This window comes from Porites lutea, chromosome 13, assembly GCF_958299795.1.
Source record: "Porites lutea chromosome 13, jaPorLute2.1, whole genome shotgun sequence".
NCBI lineage: Eukaryota > Metazoa > Cnidaria > Anthozoa > Scleractinia > Poritidae > Porites > Porites lutea.
Window position 1 is genome coordinate 13,625,019 of NC_133213.1, and position 19,490 is coordinate 13,644,508.

Sequence of the window (19,490 nt, forward strand, 5' to 3'; positions counted from 1 at the left end):
AACAGCGCCGCACAGGTTCTCTATGTACATCATTGTCAAGGTTGGAATCTGGCTTTACTTGTACTGACCGTTCCCTTGCAGGTTTCAGAAACTTCCTGTTTCTTCTTAATGTCATGCCACCCAACTGAACTACGTATGATCTGTCTGAAAGCTTCTCAGTGCAGGTTCCTTGCTTCCATGTTTGATTCTTACGAAGGGGTGCGACTCTCACTTTCGGCCAGCTCTGGCAACTCCAAGATCTGTCTGACATGGTAGTCTTTTCAGTTGAAGACTATCAACAGAGCTGTGATTTACTGTAGGACGCAGCAGACTTTCGGTGGTAGGCAAGAAGGTACGAGTCCTCCTTGACATAAGCCTCTGAGCGCGGCTTTCACTTACACCTTCTGTGGGGGTGTTACGATAGTTGAGTAAGGCTAGCTAGCGATCTTTCTTGTCACGCTCGATCTGCTTTCTTGAAAAGCTGCTTGACAATCTTTACAGACAATTCCACTTTAACACTACTCTTTGGATAGTGACGTGAAGATGTGTCATGATTAAATTCCCAGGAGAGTGAGAACTCATGAAATTCGTGGCTGCTGAACTGGGATTTATTGTCTGAAACCACAGTATCTTGGATACTATGTCTGCTAAAATGCTCTTTTAGGGCCTGTTGACTGAAGTGGAAGTAGTGTCCTGCAGTTCACTAACTTCAACGAAATCTGAGAAATAGTCTACAATTGTGATGTAGTTCTTGGTGCTTTAACTAATGAGAAGAAATCTGTCGCTACTTTACTCCAAGGGAAAGTTCATTTAATATGACAAGGGGGGGGGGGGGGGGGGGATGAAGATATTGAAACTCGAAGCTTGAAATTTTAGCAGCCCCCCTCGCTAGCGGTTCAATTTTTTAGGAGCCCCCTCCTTGGTAGTCGAAAAAATTTCAGAGCCCCCCGCCCCTCCTCCTTCAATTCCTTTGCTCTCCTGAAAAAAGATCGCTAGACTGTATTAAATATATTTACCGTTATTGTCTTCAATGGTTTATACTATGACAAACTTGAGATACAGTTGTGATACAATTTTCTAAAGCATTTTTGGGATGAACAAGAGTGTAATAATTACTGAGACTACATTTGTTATATCTGTAAACCACGTGATATAGCTGAGTTGTACAGGTCATTAAATTGTTGAGTTGAAAACCATCCGATCTGTATGATGATGTCATGTGTTGGTTTTGAAGTATACAAATTTTCGGAGCGCCCCCTCCTAGCACAACAATTTTTTCAGAGCCCCCCCTTCGGGTGTCTAAAAATTTTCGGAGCCCCCCCTCAATATCTTCATCCCCCCCCCCCTTGTCATATTAAATGAACTTTCCCCAACGACGGTCAGGAATTTAGTGAGACTACATTGGCTGACTCGCATTATTGGTTTTTTAATTCGGTACATACTGAACATCTCTCAACAAGGGCTTTGGTGACTTGAATGGATCCTGGAAAGTATCTCAGGTCTCGTGGTTTTAGGGACTATCACTCTTTGGTTTTTGAACAAAAACCCATTGGGGAGCGAAATCCCTTCTCTGCAATTCCAAAAACCTCTCACTTGTATTGGCAATTGTACTTTCCTCTCAGGCCAGCCGGTAACTACTGTTGTCTTGAGGGTTTCTAAGGCTAAGTCAGGGGCTGTGGCTTTTTGCACCTGTGTTAACCTCTCAGGGGTTATTTTAATGGAGTCGAAAGAGTTGAGTGTCTCGAGCTCAAGGGCAAATACTTGAGTCTTCACTGTAGCTTTCAGTGAGGCTCTGGATAGGTGATCGGCAATAAACATCTGAGTGCCAGGCTTATAGTTAACATCAAGATTGAGGAGTTACAGCGTTACTAGTATAATGTAGGTAACATGGAGCAGAAAAAAATGCACTTTCGAAAGATGCTCTGCAATGGCTTGTGGTCAGTTTCAACTGCAATTTTCTCACGACCAGCAAGGTACTGATTGTAAAATCTTTCACAGGAGAAGACAATAGCCAAACACTCCTTCTCTATCTGGGTGTACTATCTTTCAGTCTGTGATAAAGATCGTGAGGCGAAAGCAACGGTTTGGCCGTTTTGCAGAAGAGCTGCTCCTAACCCATTTTCACTGGTATCACACTGCACCACCACTGATTCTTGTACATCATAATATTTGAGCACAGAAGGTTTGACTACAAGCTCTCGTACTTCTTGAATGCTGTCTCATGTTGCTGTGACTAGATGAACTTTGCTTCTTTCGCGGTCATTTCTCTCAGTGGCTGGACATCTTCTGACAGCTTCGGGAGAAACTTAGATAAATAATTTACCAATCCCAGCAACCCTAGCAGCTTATTCTTAGACGTGGGCCTTGGCATTTCCTGAACAGCTTTGATCTTTTCAGGCTCGGGCTTTACACCATCTTTCGTAATTAAGTGACCCATGAATTTGACTTTAGTCTTACGAAGATTCATCTTGCTGCTGTTTAAGCATAGGTTGGCTTTGCGAGCCTGCTCAAGTAGGCGGGTTAAGTTTTCGTCAAAATTCCTGTTGGCTTCATCTTCATTTTCTCCAAAGCCCATCACCAATATATCATCCCTTATCACTGCTACACCATGCAGGAAGACCATCCAGCTTCTCATGCAGTTTATGCTCAAACCCTTCTGAAGTTAAATTGATTCCAAAAGGTAACCTCAGTTACTTGTAGCGACCAAATGGTGTCCAGAATGTGGTCTTCAGACTGCTCTGCTCATCTAATCCAACCTGATAGAATCCTCCTTAGCATTCATATGTACTGAACACCTTCGCTTCACTGAGCTTTGGTAGTAATTCATCCAGAGTTGACATTTGGTTCTTGGGGCGAATAACTGCTTTATTCAGATCTTGGGGATCAAGACAAATTCTTGTCTTACTTGGCGTGCTGACTACAACCATGCAACTAATCCATTCTGTTGGTATGTTGACCTTTTCCACGATTCCTTTGCTAAGTCCTCCAGTTTTGCTTTAACTTTATCTCTGAGGACAACTGGGACTGGCGCTGAGAGCGCTGTATGGGCTTTACCTTAGGATCAGTGATAATGGCTGTGTCCCAAACATGTCCTAGTCCTTCAAACACATCCTTTCCAAGGAGTGGACCTCTTCGTATGGTTCTATCTCCACCTTAAGAAGACCCAACTGCACACAGGTCTCAGCTGAAAGAACGAGCTTATTAGGGCTCTCTACTACTTGGAATTGCAGGTCGTAGTGTTTTCTTCTTCTTACTACGATAAGGGTGGTTACACCTACTGGTTGCATCAGGGTACCATCAAACAATTTGAGCGTGGATATGGAGATGTTTAGAGGAGGATTGCCATCTTGTAACAGCTGAACTAGATCTTTGAAACTGATCACACTGCAGGTGGAACCAGTGTCTAACTGAGACTACTTTCTCATCACCATCTACCAGAATGTAATACTGGATGTCATTTGCGTTCCACGCCCTTTACCTGCAGAAATTTCTTCTATCTTCTTCAGTAAGGATTCCTCTGAATCATAATCATCGACTTCTGCTTCTTCTGCAAAATAAACCTTTTCCCTGTTATCTTTACTTGACAAACACACTTTGCTGAAGTGATTCATCTTCTTGCAAATTCTACATTGCTGACCATAAGCTGGGCGATCGGTGAGCTTTGAATACCATTTGGCCTGGCCACATAAATTGCATTTCCACGTTTTCTTTGGACCTTTAGTTGTATTGCCCGGATTGGAGGGTCTTGGTTTCTTGCTTTTCTTGGTTTTACTTTTGTCTTGAATACATGTAGGTGAAGCTATTCATTCGACTGTTTGCTCTTGTGCTGAAGCGACTTAAGCTGCTTGTTTGTAATCTCCATTGATTTGCACACGTCAAAGGCCTTATTCAAAGATAAATCTTTCTCCCTGAGCAATCTAGCTTTTGTGTCGTTATCCTGTATGCCAATAACAAGCCTATCACGAATCATCTCCTCAGTGAGTGTTCCAAACTGGCAAGAGGATGCTAGGTTCCTCAACCTATTGACATAGCTGTCAACTGTCTCCTCAGGTGTTTGAATACAGGAATTGAAAACGTACTTTTCTTACACCATATTTCTTTTGGGTAGAAAATAAACTTCTAGTGCAGACAATTGTCTGATTTCCTCAGTGCCAAGATTCAGAAAGATCTGGAGACAGTCCATAACTCAACGGAAGGTCGCTACACGAATCGCTTGACTCTTTTGATCTAGACCTGTTGGTACTCTGTAATCCTGCCACTGTTCTTTAACAAATTCCCAGTTACTGGTGAGACCTACTCGGCAAACCAAAGCGCTTGGTACTGGAAAATTTGAAGGAACACTGATTATTGCAGTTGCGGCATTGCCGCTGCTGAAGAAGTTTGAGACGAGTCGGTCGGCATTGCACTATGAATGCACGTGGTCCGGTCAACTAAACTGCTTATGCTTTCAGTTGCTTGAATTCACTTGAAAACGGGTCTGTATGTCAGTAACCGCTTTGACTGACTGTAAACTGGACTTCTTTGTCTTGAGCGTATCTAGCTCGCAGTAAAATCACAAAAAAGATCGGACACCATATTCGGTTAACAAGAAAGTGAGAAGTTCTCGAGGTGATACTATGTCTTCGTGGAACGTTTGTAGCTTCTCGACGCCACAAAATCGAGAGAAAAAGCAAATAGCAAAGCATAAGGTTTACTTTCCGATTAAAATCCATCATTATGTTTGGCTTGTTTGCGAAACGAGCATAAAAATTCTATTGTCTGACCCAGCGACATCGCTGACGACCCTGCGTCTCTTATCTTTGAGGCGATGGAGACGATTATATGGAAACTACCAATCGTCACAGTCGTTCAGATCGCTCCAAATTTTTTGAAATGACTGAGGGGATCGGGATGATCCAGACAATCATATGGAAACCATGACAATCATATGGTTTAAGTGGCCTGGCAGTCGCAGCAAACAAATACGAGATTTTGCCATCGCTGGAGCAAGCCTGATTTCGCATGAGCATAAAATATTCATAATAATGTTTTCTTTTCATGAGACCTTTAAAGAAAAGGAAAAATTTTGATGACTTCTTAATGCCATCTGGCGACCAAAAATGTTTATTACGTTGCAAGTTTAAACAACTGTATTAAAAAGGTGGTGACACTTGTCAAAAGTATTTTACGATGAACTAATCATTGTATGCAAATGATTAGTAGGAAACCATCCATACCTGTCTCCTAAAATTCCACTTATATACAGACCCTGTGGCAAAAATGAAAAAAACACATTCATGTTATTTGTTTACCTCAGGCTGATTGCATATGAGCTATGCATTCTCTCATTCCTGATTTTATGTTCTGTAAAAATGTTTTAGGTAACTTATTTCTAGCGTGGTTAATTAACTTCTTACTTTGCATGAAGACAACCAAATCCTCAAATGTTAGAGTTCCAGATCTACGTTAGTTAATATATCATTACTATTAAATAATGACTAGGCACCTTCATCTATTTAGTCTGTTTTCTTCTTTTCTTTTTATTTAACTTGCACATGTTACAGTAGCATTTTCTTTGGGTGTCCGCGATTAGTAGGCTACCTGTGGCCAGCTAGAAGATTTTGACACGTTAACAAAGTTGTTTATTCATTCATTAAAGAGTTGCAAACCTCAGAGTAAAAACGAATTTGAAATTCAGATATTTTGTTCAGACAAATCTCTTGAACTTTGTGATGTAAATTGATCAGGTTAGGTCCCAGGAGAGGGTTATATATGATAAGGAGAGAGGTCCAGTCCCAATTCAGGAAGGGTTTTGTTGTGGTGCTACGAGATAATTATGTCCAGAAATGCACGTGCTACAGAAAAAGGGGAACCTGGCGAAAATCAATTTTGTCGATGTTCAGTGAATATTCAAATGATTTGGCAACAGGGTTTTATAACAAGTGGCAATTTAGACGAATATGGTACATGTAAATTTGGCAAAATGGCGAATTTGGTGAAGATTAGCCAAAGCGTTGGCAAAAATTCAAACATGAAGTGGCAAACGGACCCCATTACAGTGGAAAATTTTGACGGATACATGTATGGTGAATTTGGGGAAATGGCAAATTTGGCAGGAATTTGCCAAAGTGTTTGCACAAATTCACAAAAGTGGCAAAGGAGCCCCTTGACAAGTGATGGCAAATTTGGTGAAAAATGTCAAAATGTACAAATGATTTGGTAAATAAAGCGGTTCGGACAAAAATGATGAATTTGGCAAAAAATTAGTCAAAGTTTGTTGAATATTCAAATGAGTTGGCAAAGGAGCCCCACGATGCAATTTTTTTGCCAGAATTGCGCTTTTGACTATTGCTGGCAGGTTCTCTGGTCCATTTTTACCAGATTCGTCAAAATTGCCACTCACCAAGGGGCCTCTTTTGCCATCTAATTTCAATATTCACCAAACCCATGACAAATTTTCACCAGATTCGCCATTTTCATCAGATTCACCATCTTCATCAACTTCACCACTTTATTGTGATTGTGCACTCGTTAAGTAAACAGCGCTGCCTTAATTTGAAAGGTGTTGAAAGGTTTGGGGAAGACATGAATCCCATCAGGGGAGCCCAACGACAGTTTTCTCCTAAATACAAATGTACATTGCAAACACATTTTAGGCTTTTCACATTTTGGATCTCTAAAATACATTCTAAGCAGCGCTATAAAATTTGTATCTGTTCGGTCTTGCTAGGGGAACTTGAGTCTCTTCGAAATTACAAGGGCTTCGGCACTATTTTCCAGAAAATTTAGAGATGCAATAGAACGTATTACAAAAGTGAGACTTTTACTGAGTCCTACCTCTATCACATAATAATTATCATTTGAATCCAAAAATTTTAGGTTTTCTTTTTTCTACAAAAAATAGCCTTACACGAGGAGTGAAATGTGAAAAATTAAACTTTATAAAATCACAGGGAATTTATTAGATAACGTTCAAAAATTGTACATGAATGGAACGGTTTTCTAAAAGTTTTCAGCTATCCTAAAGTAATAGAGAATTCTCGGCAACATCTGCTTCTCCGAACAGACATTTCACAGAAAACAGTCATTGGGTGCCCTTGTCCCATTGGTTAAATTAAGAAGATCTTATGTTCGTATGTGTACGTGCGTCCCTCATAACGTATATAATGCTAAGAAAAAATCTAACACCGTTATCTGTCAGGAAAAAATTTCTAACTAGAGGTCTGGGGAAAAAATTCTTACCCAAACTAAATCACCCATATCCCCCTCCCTCACAAAAGTCAAATGGGCTGGCGTGTGTCATCATGTCGTGGTTTTCAAGACTAACGTTTTGCATTTCAAGATTGAAAATACGCCGATAAAAGACACAAGTGGAAAGAGAAAGTTCAAAAGAATGCTCAAATTCCTTTTTGTGGACAAACGAGAGCTTTTCGCTATGAAACTGTCTTGCGAGGAATTCAACTTTTTTTTCTTCATGGTGGATCAGAGCGCTTGGCTTGTTTTGAACTACCCTGCGAGCAGAGGCTACATTTTGGCGGTATGAGCTTGCGTTCGAAAAGTAGCTACTTTTCGCACGCCAGCTCATACCGCCAAAATGTAGCCTCTGCTCGCAGGGTAGTTTTCAACCAACCGAAGCAGCGAGGTTTCTGAAGAAACCTGAGGAACATTCTGTACTCTATGGTAACAGAAAGTACATTTTTAAAAGGGAATTTTTGTGTTTAGAAAGGTTTCATGGATGTTTTCTACATTTTGACGCACTGGCGTGAAAGAAAAACCACAAAATGTGCATTTGAAATAATATGTGATTCTTTTCCCATGTGCTCAGCTGATTTAACATGCGTGAACGGATCCAGGATCCAGTTAGTGTTATACGTGAATTGCTTTTAAGATTAACTTATGGGTTTTTGAATAAAAATTTTCAAGAAATTAAGTTATTTATCTGTCGATGTTCATTCATAACAGTAGCCCAAAATACGATGGTGAGACGGTGTATGACATTTGCAGACCGCAGACTGCAGACTGTTAGACACTGATTGTAAGATAATACACGTTGAAAACATACCGTAAGCCCCTCCAAATATAAGTCTCCCAAAATCGTCATGCAAAGAATCCTCCGTTAAATTGCCCCTCCGAATATAAGCCCCCCCGGCTTGTACTCGGAATTTTCCCTCGAATAGAAAGTAAAACAAAGCAAAAATGGTAAATTTCCTTCCTAGTACAAGTAGCTAGCCCAATCGATTTTGGAACGCAAATTTCCCTCCGTACATAAGCCCCTCAAAGAGGGCCTTTGAAAAATATAAGCCCCGGGGCTTATTTTCGGAATTTTACGGCACTAATAAAGGTGACGTCATTATCAATAAAGCTTCCAAGAAAGTAAGAAAGTAGCCTGGGCCTGGGTACGAGGTTGATATTTCCCGCGTAAAGTTACCTCAGCCTCTATCCCAAGTTGCTTTTGGCTGTTAAAGGTCTAGAAGAACAACCAAATGGTGGCTTCGGATTCCAGGTGCGATTCTTTCTTTTTCTTCTTAATAGGTTATCGTTGTATGATTATAAAAGGTAGCCGACTAATATTTGACTAAGAAGTATTCTTCAGCAAAGAAAGTTTTAGATGCCGTGGGATATTGCACAGGAACACTGTCTTATACAGTGTTTTCACCGCGGGAGGAAGCGAATATTGGAATATAAACATGCGATTTGTTTGAGGAATTTGTCAGCGGAAAGTTAGAATATACCAGAAATGAACTAACGCATCAGTCAAATCCAGATGCGCCCAGCCCCCCCCCCCCCCACCCCAGCTACTGCGGGGCATTTGCCCGCCTTGTCAGTCCCGGGAGTGGGGCATTTGCAAATCTTGCGCTGCCCGTGGGCCGGGCATTTGTCAACCCCAGGGCAAACCCCAACTTTTGACACGCACGCGGTTTCCTATCAGAATATAACTACGCTGAGGATTTAACTGAAAAGAACAAGCTGATTGGCTCATCTGTCAAGGAAAAAATTGAAGAGGATTGTAGAGGTATGTTCTCGATTTTATGCATGCATTTCTAAATTACTTATCAAGCCAGAATTACATGTCGGGAGCTATCGACGTGAATCAACGTTTTTTGGTCATTGAATCAAATTTCTGTTGATATTATTTGAAGAAAATCCTTTCTTATTTATAAAACTATCCATTACAGATAACTTTAAAGCGCACTAATGTCAATGATTTTATAACAATACTAAAACCATAAACTGGTGTCCTCACGGCGTGAAGTCTTAATTAGAGTAGCACTATTAAGTTAATTGAAACAAAAAATCGCACATAAAAATGCTTAAAATGGCACTATACTCAACTGTGCGATCAATGAAAAATGTTGCAGTGTTGACGGAGGACGGGGCATTTGCCCTCTTTTTTTGTCCCCACCCCGGGAAATTTGACAGCTTAAGAGTCCTCACCCCCGGGAATTTGCTATCCAAGGCAAAAAAAATGCTAATGCCCGGGGATCAGCCCGGGGGGGGGGGGGGGGTGCTGGGCGCAGCTGGAATTGTAAACCCTGGAATACTGGAAAATTTTTACTTATGCCCTGCACTGCTTCTTCTTCCTCTTCTTTTTTTTCTCAAAAAAAATAAGAATCTATTTTCCTTACTTAGTATGCTTCCTTCAGAAAACAATACCTCGGTTCCCCGAAGAGCAAAAGAGAAACAAGCCATGAACGCGGGCAGACCATCGCCATGTTTTTTCTTACTTTCTTAGAAGCCTGGGAACGAGGTCATATTCCTACCATGGTCACCTTTCTCAGTACATGTGTATAACTACAATTTCGTTGTCAGTCAAATCACAGGGAGCCTACACTCACAAAAGCATCCTCGAAATTAGGATTTGTATGGAAATGTATCGTAAGATTTGTAAAACGGTGAAAATGCACATAAACTGCCATTTAAGTATACATACCTCATGAGATGTCTCTGTGTTGTTTTGTTACTGTTTCCTGCTTTAAAACGTCATTTTAGCAAGTTTTGATGTTTTATCGATCTTACGATAAATTCCCATACTAATCATATAATTTAGCTTCGAGGCGGCTGTTGTGAGTCTGGGTGCCCTGTGGTCAAATAACAATTTGTGAAAACAACAGTCTGCAGTCTGCAAATGTCATGCAGCGATCGTGAGACTACAGATCGCAAGATTTTTGGAAACATTTCAGACGGGCTACTCCCCATTCTTGAACTAAAATGAAAGTATTGTTTTTGCACATCTTCCATTGAATTGCTATTCATTTTCTTATTCATTACTTGCCATTCAATATTATTGCAGTGTGTTGCTCTTTTTCCATAACTCGTGCCCTGAATACAGCTGAAGCCGCTTATGAATCTATTCCGTCAAAAGCAAGCTTTTGACCCTGCTGGTTATGTAAGTAAAGGTCTCCACAAAGAAGGGGAAGTAAGGCGATTTCCCTTTACTTTGTTGTTAACTTAAGGGACAAAAAGGAATTAAAATGGTCCGAGCCAGTGACTACTTCAATCACGTATTTTACATATTTGAAAAGCATAATTCTTACCACAGCATAGGCCAGGAGGAAGGTTGTATCCATTGCACCTAGGAAAACCTCAGCATGGTGCTGTGTGAAATAACAGCTTCATGTCAGCGGGTGAGGACAAAACGTGGACCCAGGCGCCCCTGCTCCATGGACCCCCATTTTGGACCGGGTCAATGGACACTTTTTTAAAGCAGTCAAAAGGAGAAATGAACAATAAACATTAACGCCAGCTTCAACCTACATAAAGTAATAGTGCAAAGATAAGGTTTGAAAGTGCTGACACTGACATTAATATTTACTCCTATGTACACAATGCTGTCTGATACATTTGCTTGCAGCCAGGCTGTGTGATTCTAATGATTAGTAAGATGTTTGCTCAGCTTTGTGGATATTTTTTCTTTTTGCTGTTTTCTTTTTTCCTTCCACATGCACAGTTAAAACGACCTTCGTTCTGGATCATGCCCCACTGCCCTTTCCATGTTACCCAATAAATAACTTTTGCAGCATGAAGAAATTTACCCGTGTGTGACAGTGGATAAAAAACCAAAACAAATAACAAGTATGTTTGCATCATGTTTATCAATAATTTGTCCTTCCTTAATTTCCCTTTTTCAGGGAGGGGGGTGGGGAGACCAAAAATAGGGTCCAGGGACCAGGTTCATATATATGTAAGTGGTTCATGGATCCGGTCCAAAATGGATGGGGGGGGGGGGGGGGGGTTATGCCTGGCACGTTTCTTGATAGACTTGAAGAGTTGTGTTTCTGGTTGTGCACAACCAACTCAAACATAGCCTGCGAACAGCATACGCATTTCCGGTCGTCGCTTCTCTCCCTCCGAAAAATCAGGCATGTATGAGAAATATTAAATCAGGTAAATGGACTAAAATGGGTAACCTTTTAATTTCAATGGAGTTTAGATAACTTTTATACCTAGACATGTCGTTGTAAATTGCTGTTCTTTCTATGAAGTTTCATGTAATCATGTAATAATAGAGTGAATTAAGCTCAGCGGACACTTTGCACTAGTCAGATTAAAACACCAACCCACATACAGGGTGTCAGGGTAACATTTTCTTGTAAACACAAACCTCTACTCAAATGTCACAGTCTCCCAGAGGGTTGGTGTTTCAGTCTTAAGTGCCCAGAGTCGCGACGCCGGCATTACATCTCATTAGAAAGCTTAAGCAGCGGACGTTCTTGAGGTCACGGACGTCGGGAAGGTTGAGCCTGGTATGGATCGAGTACGGCGTTTGTGCATTGAATGGTGTTTGGTATAACGCGAGTCACGGACGTCTGGTCTGTGTTTACTTTTGCTATTTGAAATGTCTTCACCCATAGAATTTCGAATTTCAGAAAGATCTTTGTCGCTGAAGAGGACTCGTACATTTTCTATGCCCCATTGTCATATTAACATCAGTTCACTTGATGATGATTCGCATCGACAAGAAATCGAGTAAATCTTACGAAAATGCCGTAAATTTTGCCATCTTTCCAGTTCTGCAGTCAGCTTGAGTCAGCCGGGTCAACCAGTTGAGTCCAAAAGTAGAGTTGGAGACTGTTTTATACCTGTTGTTTACATCGCTGAAAACGCCGAATGAATAGCAGAAGAATTGTCCTTGGTTTTAAGTCAACAATTAAATTACCAAATGATTCTTACCCAAACGCGAACTTTCGGGTACTAGATTCTCGCGTTCTATCTTGAACTTAAAAAGTGGCGTTCTGGCATCGGCGACCTGACCTCACGGATGTAAACACAGGTGCAGTATGTTCACACTGGCGTGAGTGACTTCCAGTCGGCGTTCGTGACCTTAAGAACGTCTGCGTTACACTTCATTTACGCAACCCTGCACAACTCCTCGGAGACCTGGGCATGAGGTTGTCCATCACATAGCTTAATTTTATGCACTCTTTACATCTCTTGTATGCTTTCCTTGCTTTGCTCACGTCACGTTTTGATTTGTAAGGTGGAAAGGTAAATGTTATGAGCGAATTGGCGCTTTCTTCCCTAGATGTAGCGTGAAGCAACTAGTTCAAAGATACTACATCTCCATGAACGGGATGTTAGAACATCACAAGGCTTTCAATCCCCTGCCAGCATTATGATCGTCGTACCCACTATAGGTGAAGAGGGACAATGTGATCCAGACTTAAGTTTCTTGTAAGCAACACGGCGTTGACGACGATGAAGAGAACAGGAAGCAGGTAACCTAACCACCGACCTTCAAACCGCTCTCACAGAGTAGACCACCGTACCTTCACGATTTATCAGGTCAGTTACAGGTGTAGTCTTAAAATGTTGAACGTGGATCACTCAATTGTGAATGGCGATGTATAGGTGTTCGATACGTTCGACATAATAACTGAGAAATTGCACAATTGTAATGGTTTCTTTACAACGCATTTCTATCCCCTTTTCTAAAATTCCGACGATGACCAAGAATTTTCGTTCACTTTCCGACAGCGACATGAAGCATTTATAAACACCGATACGAGATGTTCTACAATTCAGACGAGCGACAAGCGTTCACTTTCAGAACAACGGGCGTTCACTTTCCGACAGCGACATGAAGCATTTATAAACACCGACACGAGATGTTTTAAAATTCAGACGAGCGACCCCCCACCCCGACGGCAGGGCCTCTTTTAAGGACCACCTAACAGGAAATTGGAAAAAATGCACATTCCCAGTCCATTGTAACAGGACTTTAACCATTGAACTGTTTGCTCCACCAACATATGCATTTTTCAGTTCACTTGTGTTAAATTGATAGTCAATTCTTACATAAAACATAAAAACACTTTATGTAAATCACCATTAACTTCTCTGATCTGAGCTATGACATATTCTGTCTTGGACGACCAAAAAAGCATTAAAAAAAACTTTTCTACATTCAAAGCTGAAGAAAATCAAGAACCTTTCAAGGACTTGCACAGAAATTTAAGGACTTTACAAGGAGAAATGAAATTCAAGGATTTTTCAAGGACTCTCCCTAAAATTCAACGACCTTTGTCTTTTAGAAAGGATGCTTTGCTATGCTTTTTCTGCAAGCTTTGATATGTTAAGTCTGTTGTAGGTCACTTGAAGGCTAATTTCGTTTAAATAAGTTGTGGGACTATACATTCAATATTTTTTTGGAAGGGGTGTAAGAGGGATATTAAGAGGCCGTTTCTATCTTAGCATAAATAATTACTGTCCACCGTCGGATTTTGCACTTTCCGGTAGAATTTATAGAAACACTTATAAAAGTACATGCAAATTCTTTATCACCTCATCTATGAAGAAACCGCTGTTTTCCCACACCTGTTTGAAAAAGCAACAAAAACCAAAAATGTTGTCTACATGTATGAAAACATAAAAACAACAAAATAATCAAACAATATAATTACTAACATGCACTTTGTTACTTGATATAAGTTGTAAATGCTCAACTAAGTGGCCAAGATGCTTTAATTATTTTGAGCCAAGAGGGGGATGGCACTTATTTGAAAGGGGGCACTTACCTGAAGGGGGCTGGTGCATATAATTCAGGCTAGACTAAAACTTTTGCACTAAGGATGACACTAACTTGTCTTTCTCAAACAAATGAAACTTGCAACATAAACATCAAAACTAAGGTAAGGTCAAAGGTACATTGTGTATCTTTCAGCAATAATCAAATGTGTGTGTATTTCAGGGGAGGGGGGGGTACTTTAGGAATTTTTGGAATTTTTTTATAAGACTCCAAATAAAAAACATGTATGTATGTTTGTATGTACCTTTGTGACCCTGGAACCCATTTCTAGGTTTGAGAAGGCCTAGAAGAAAATTAAGCTTAATACACTGTATGTTGAATACAGGTTTCACCAGACAACATATTTTACCTATAACGTATACACTGTACATGTATCTACCTTAAACAACATTTTTTCTTAATTTACCTGTTGTGGATCCAAGGTTACTGAATGGTTTGTCCATTCCTTCTGCATGGAATCTTTGACATTGCTAAATGCCTTCCTTGTGGCATGGAAACAAGAATAGCTGCAAAAAAAGACAAATAAGTCACTATAAAGCAACAGTTCGAGTCATCTGAGGTTGTCAGTCGAGTCATGTTATAACTTAACAAAATTCCAGTCAGTTCAGCTTGTCCTTTCTGGTTTGCTGGACTATCAGAGGTTAATAACTTGACCAATATTTGGGTATAGGTGAGCCGCTGAGGGTTTGAAACCCTGACCCTGTTTAGGACAAAAAATTCCTAAAATACATACCCTGTTTAGGACAACACCCTCAATTTTAGTACCCTGTTTAGGACAACTCCCTCAATTTTATTACCCTGTTTAGGACAAAGGACAAAATGCACGCGGTGTTGTTTTAAAGTAATTTGTTGGCAATTGCAATTGAGAAAATCATGTCACAGTCATTGCTTCTTCAAGGTAGTTTCTTGGTCTTGCAAATGACATACTAAATATCTGCAATTGTTTGCACTAAGATGAAAGCGATCGTGCATGAAACACCCAGTTTATAATTAGAACAGACGTGCAAAAATCATGCACACTGTTTAGGACAGACCTTCTGTGAAATTGCATACCCTGTTTAGGATAGACTCATGCAAAATTATATACCCTGTTTAGGACAGAGAGAACAAAAACCATACCCTGTCCAGCCGCACATCCCCATAATTATACTCCACATAAGAGTACCCTCCTCCCCCGGCTAATAACCTTGGCTAGACCTTGTCCTCAAAATGCTGCATTTGCCCTTTTTTATTTTTCAGACGGCCTCTCACCCATGGGCATTGTCCTCCTACATTGTATAATAAACCAGCCACAGGAATGGATCATCTAACTAAATGTTCTAAGACTGAATCTCTCAACAACGAAAAGAAGCAAGGCTGATTTTACAGTTACAATGTAGGAATATATACTCAATACGAACAAAGGCCATGCCTTTTGAAATATTGGTAATAAATCCTAGCTGTAAAATCAGCCTTGTTCTTTCCATTGTTTATAAATATTTTTATAGAGGCGAGAGTTGCTTGAGGCGCACTCTTATGCTTCTTTCATGCTCTCCAAACTTCCTGCGTGCTCAATATCTCAACATACGCACACTGACGCATGAACTTATTGTTAATTTTGTGCAGAGTCATGAATGTTCAAAACCAAATTTTGCTAATTTTGTCAGCTTCATATGGACAAACATATGACAACAATAGAGGAGCACTGTGTTCATGGGTGTACTGACTGTATTTGGATGTATTGTATTTAAATTTGTTGCTTCCGGGGGGTACCAAAACACCCCTTATAAAAAGCACAGCCCTTAGGAGGTTGGGTAGCACTCTGCAAAGGGCAAGCTCTGTTAATGCAGCAGGACGGATCTCCATGATCCACATTTTTTCACCAGATCTTGCCACAGTTATGCTAAACTTTACACTATTTTTGAACAAAACAAATTTATCCTACCTAAATTGTTTAATCTTTCCTCACAGAGTGACTGAATTGCCTTTCAAAACTGTCAGTATAAAATGAGGACTGCCGACTCCGAACCATCGACTACGGACTGGGTATAAAACACGGACTAGGTATAAAATGCAGGCTAGGAATGAAACGTGGACTATGTACTGTGTATATATATAAAAACAACTGTAGAAAGGTAAAACTGAGAGAAATGGATAGCGGACTAGCATAAAGCAGTAGCACCAGCTTCTTGCCTCACACACAAACATTCCTTTGGCTGGTCACACAGTCTAATCTCCCCAACATTAGCCTGGATATGAAAGCATACTACACAGGCAACTGGAAATGGAACTCTAAATTTTGTGAAAAGGAGGAGTTAGAATTCAATTTATAGTTTTAACCCAATGGAAGATGTGAAATTGAGAAGTACCGCATAAAAAAAAAATAGTATTTGGTGTTAGTGAAAGTAAAATTCTTATACATGCCACAATAATGGAAGTGGAATTATTCCACTTCAAAGCCTTTGCGATATGAGGACTAAAGAACCCAGACGAAAAGGACAATATTAGGCCAATTCCATGATGCAAAAAAGCTGTTTAAGGGGGAAGGGGTATCTGACTGGGCTAATCCCTTCAGAGTGTAAAAAGGGGGTAGGTAGGCAACACACAATTATTACATGTACCTCATATCAAATGCTGCTTGTTCCAATGAATTTTTTCTCTTGCGGGTAGATTATGCTCTGGAGGGTTATACGTTTTAACAGAGCAAATGTGATTTTTGCTGCTTGTTTCATGCTGAGAGGTCATGACACGCATAATGATTTTGTCATTTTAGGTTGTTTAATTTTCTCCAAAGTGCCTTCTAGATCTGAGTAACTAAGGGTGACTTTCTTTCGCCCATGAATGTGATGGTTTCCTGCAAATTTTGTCACACTAGGCCAAGCTCATTAGTTTTCTTTTTTACAGGAAATTTAAAATTTCATGGATAGTGATTTACAGATCTAAATTCTGAAAAATGGAATGCAGCTATGGAGAATAATTGCGTTGTGACTCAGTCATGATTGCTCTTTAAGTAAAGATTTTTAAACTCCAGCTTGTTTTCCTAAAGATAATGTGAGTCTTTTCAAACGTGAATACAGCTGAGATGTCAAACTTTTGCCAAAGTCAGTCGGCAGGGTTGCAAAACATCATTCTTTTCCACACACCAAGTTTACAAGGCAGGTCTTCTGTTCCTTCCTCGACGCTCCTATGAGCGGGAAATCTCATAAATACGTTCATTGAACAAAGAAGTTTGTGGATTCCTCTATTTAACACGCCTGGACACCCTACACCATCTTTCTGAGTGACAGAAACAAGCTGCATTGAGAAGTGTTGATATAACCTCTGTCAAACCAATCTGAGAGCTAGTATACCGGAACAAGCCATTTAAAGAAATTATGACAGGCTTCGCCACCCTTCTTCTCCCCAGATTTCTCCAGTTTTATTTTCATGTTCACACTTTCTATCTTTCGACTATCTCGGAGCCTGGAATAGGCTACTGTACACCGGATAGGATGATTTGTAGACGTCAATTTTTAGCATTAAAAAAGATATGCAGAGAAGGGTTTTGATAAAGTAATCTATAAAAGAGCGATTTTTAAGTGTTTCCGTGGCCTTAAGCCGCGTAATGACGCCTTTGTGATGGTTCGAGAAGTGAAATTCGACAATGCATATGTCCTCTTCTATTTCTTTGGTATTTTGTTAAAGGCGTTGTTGTTTTTACTTTAATAACAAGACTTGCTTTATACGGACACCCCGTTAATACTTTCTGTGGTCCCTTCAGTGTCCGTATTAACGGGGTTTGACTGTATTTACTTTGCTATGCATTGCTTAGAGTAAGTCTAACATTCTATGTTATCATCAGACATCATTGAAGATCGGAGTAAAGACACAACAGTATTATTTTTTTTGTAAGCTCGAGTAACAGCTTACAAAAATCTGTATCTGCACGATATCGTTTTCATTTGTCTTGTGTGAAAGAAGTACACATACCTCAGAAACGTGAGAAGAAATACCACTAAGTGGTGCAAGGTCCACTTCTTGCTACTCGCCATTCCTGTTTACGAAAATCACATGAAATCGCACAGTCACTACTTCATGTATATGGAAGCCTTGTATCATGGTGGTTCGCACCACAGGTAACCCAAGCTCAGTTACACGCAAAGAATATAGCGCAAAATACATGGGTATATATAGAGGATATTACACGGTGGCGAGAAGATATGAATTTTATGTTCTCGTGGCAAGAACAATATCTCACTCGTTCGCTTCGCTCACTCGTGAGATATTGTTCTTACCACTCGAACATAAAATTCATATCTTCGAGCCAACGTGTAATGCTCTTTTTATTATATGGAGAAACCAATTCAACAAAAGCAAAAGGCGGGAATCGTGACGTCATTGAACGATACGACACTCACAAAGGTGACATACGGAAAATACGCCACTCGGGTCCCGGATGAAGTGGCGTATGGAATCTACGAGTGGTTTAGTTCCCAGTAAAACACTCTCCTCCATATAATAAGATCTAATACGCTTGACATTACAATGCTTATAATACTACAATGAAATAGAAAAAAATTACAGCTTTTCTAAATAGTTAATAAATGGATACTAGATAAAAATATTTTATACGCGTGCAAAAAATCTATGTTAAAATAATAAAGGTTATAAGCGAAAAGGTAATTTAAAATAATGAGTTTTTAACCGTGCCATAAAAGTTTTGGGAATGCCCAAAGCTCTCAACTCGTCTGGAAGGGCGTTCCACAGGGTTGGCGCGGCTGCAAAGAACACCCTGTCTCCTGTTGTCTTCATGGTATTGTTGGGCAGATTAAGCAGTAAGTGTTTTGTATTTGATCGCAGGTTATAATTTGACTGGCTTAAGTCCAATTAATTGATCAATATCTGTGGGAGCACTACCATGTAGAGCTTTGACTGTGTATACAACCAATTTAAACATTATACGGTATTTAACTGGTAGCCAATGCGAGTCTTTCATAACAGGAGAAATGTGATCAAAACGCGTGGTATTCAAGGAGATGAGCCTTGCGGCAGCGTTTTGAATCCGTTGCAACTTGATAATATAACTGGCTGGTAGGCCGCCACGCCCCCTGTCAAATATGTACTTCCAGACTTCCAATTATACGGCTGGGAAATTGATTATATAAGAAAACGCAAAAAAAAATAGCATTTCGAGGAAGAAATCAACAGGTTCAAAATTTCACCATGATCACCTACATTGCGATGTGTATTTCTATGGATGGAACCACGCCTTTTGGTGGATACTTACAGAGAAATAGATGTTGCATTGGTATTACTGAACTATTATATCTTAAACTAGTAGTCCAATGGCAAGTGAAGTGCTGCGAGTAAAGCATGACACGATTTCAATTAATTTGAGTCAGTTGCAGTCTATTTCGATTGTTGGTATTTGACGTTAACCGTGACAAATAACTGTTATGTAACGCTACACGACACGAAGGCGATCGATAAAAGCTAAACTTTGAACCAAAATAAGTGTTTATATCAAACTACATTGTATAAAAGTCAG

At 40.0% G+C, this 19,490-nt stretch overlaps 1 protein-coding gene across 2 annotated transcripts in view; it reads right to left on the reverse strand.

The window, feature by feature from the left end:
• The window catches only part of LOC140922610 (sugar phosphate exchanger 3-like), a 54,172-nt gene extending 36,149 nt beyond the window's left edge, over nt 1-18,023 (reverse strand). Inside the window, exons 1-5 of one of the 2 annotated variants that reach the window (XM_073372592.1) lie at nt 17,933-18,023; nt 14,391-14,490; nt 13,741-13,773; nt 10,494-10,553; nt 5,196-5,227 (exon numbers count right to left, since the gene is read on the reverse strand). In XM_073372592.1, coding sequence (XP_073228693.1) covers nt 5,196-5,227; nt 10,494-10,553; nt 13,741-13,773; nt 14,391-14,490; nt 17,933-17,994 — 287 coding nt within the window. In that variant the 5' untranslated portion in view covers nt 17,995-18,023. Of the gene's footprint in view, nt 1-5,195; nt 5,228-10,493; nt 10,554-13,740; nt 13,774-14,390; nt 14,491-17,932 lie in introns of those variants that run through there. The other variant, XM_073372593.1, reaches the window with a different exon arrangement.
• Nucleotides 18,024-19,490: the final 1,467 nt, after the last annotated feature.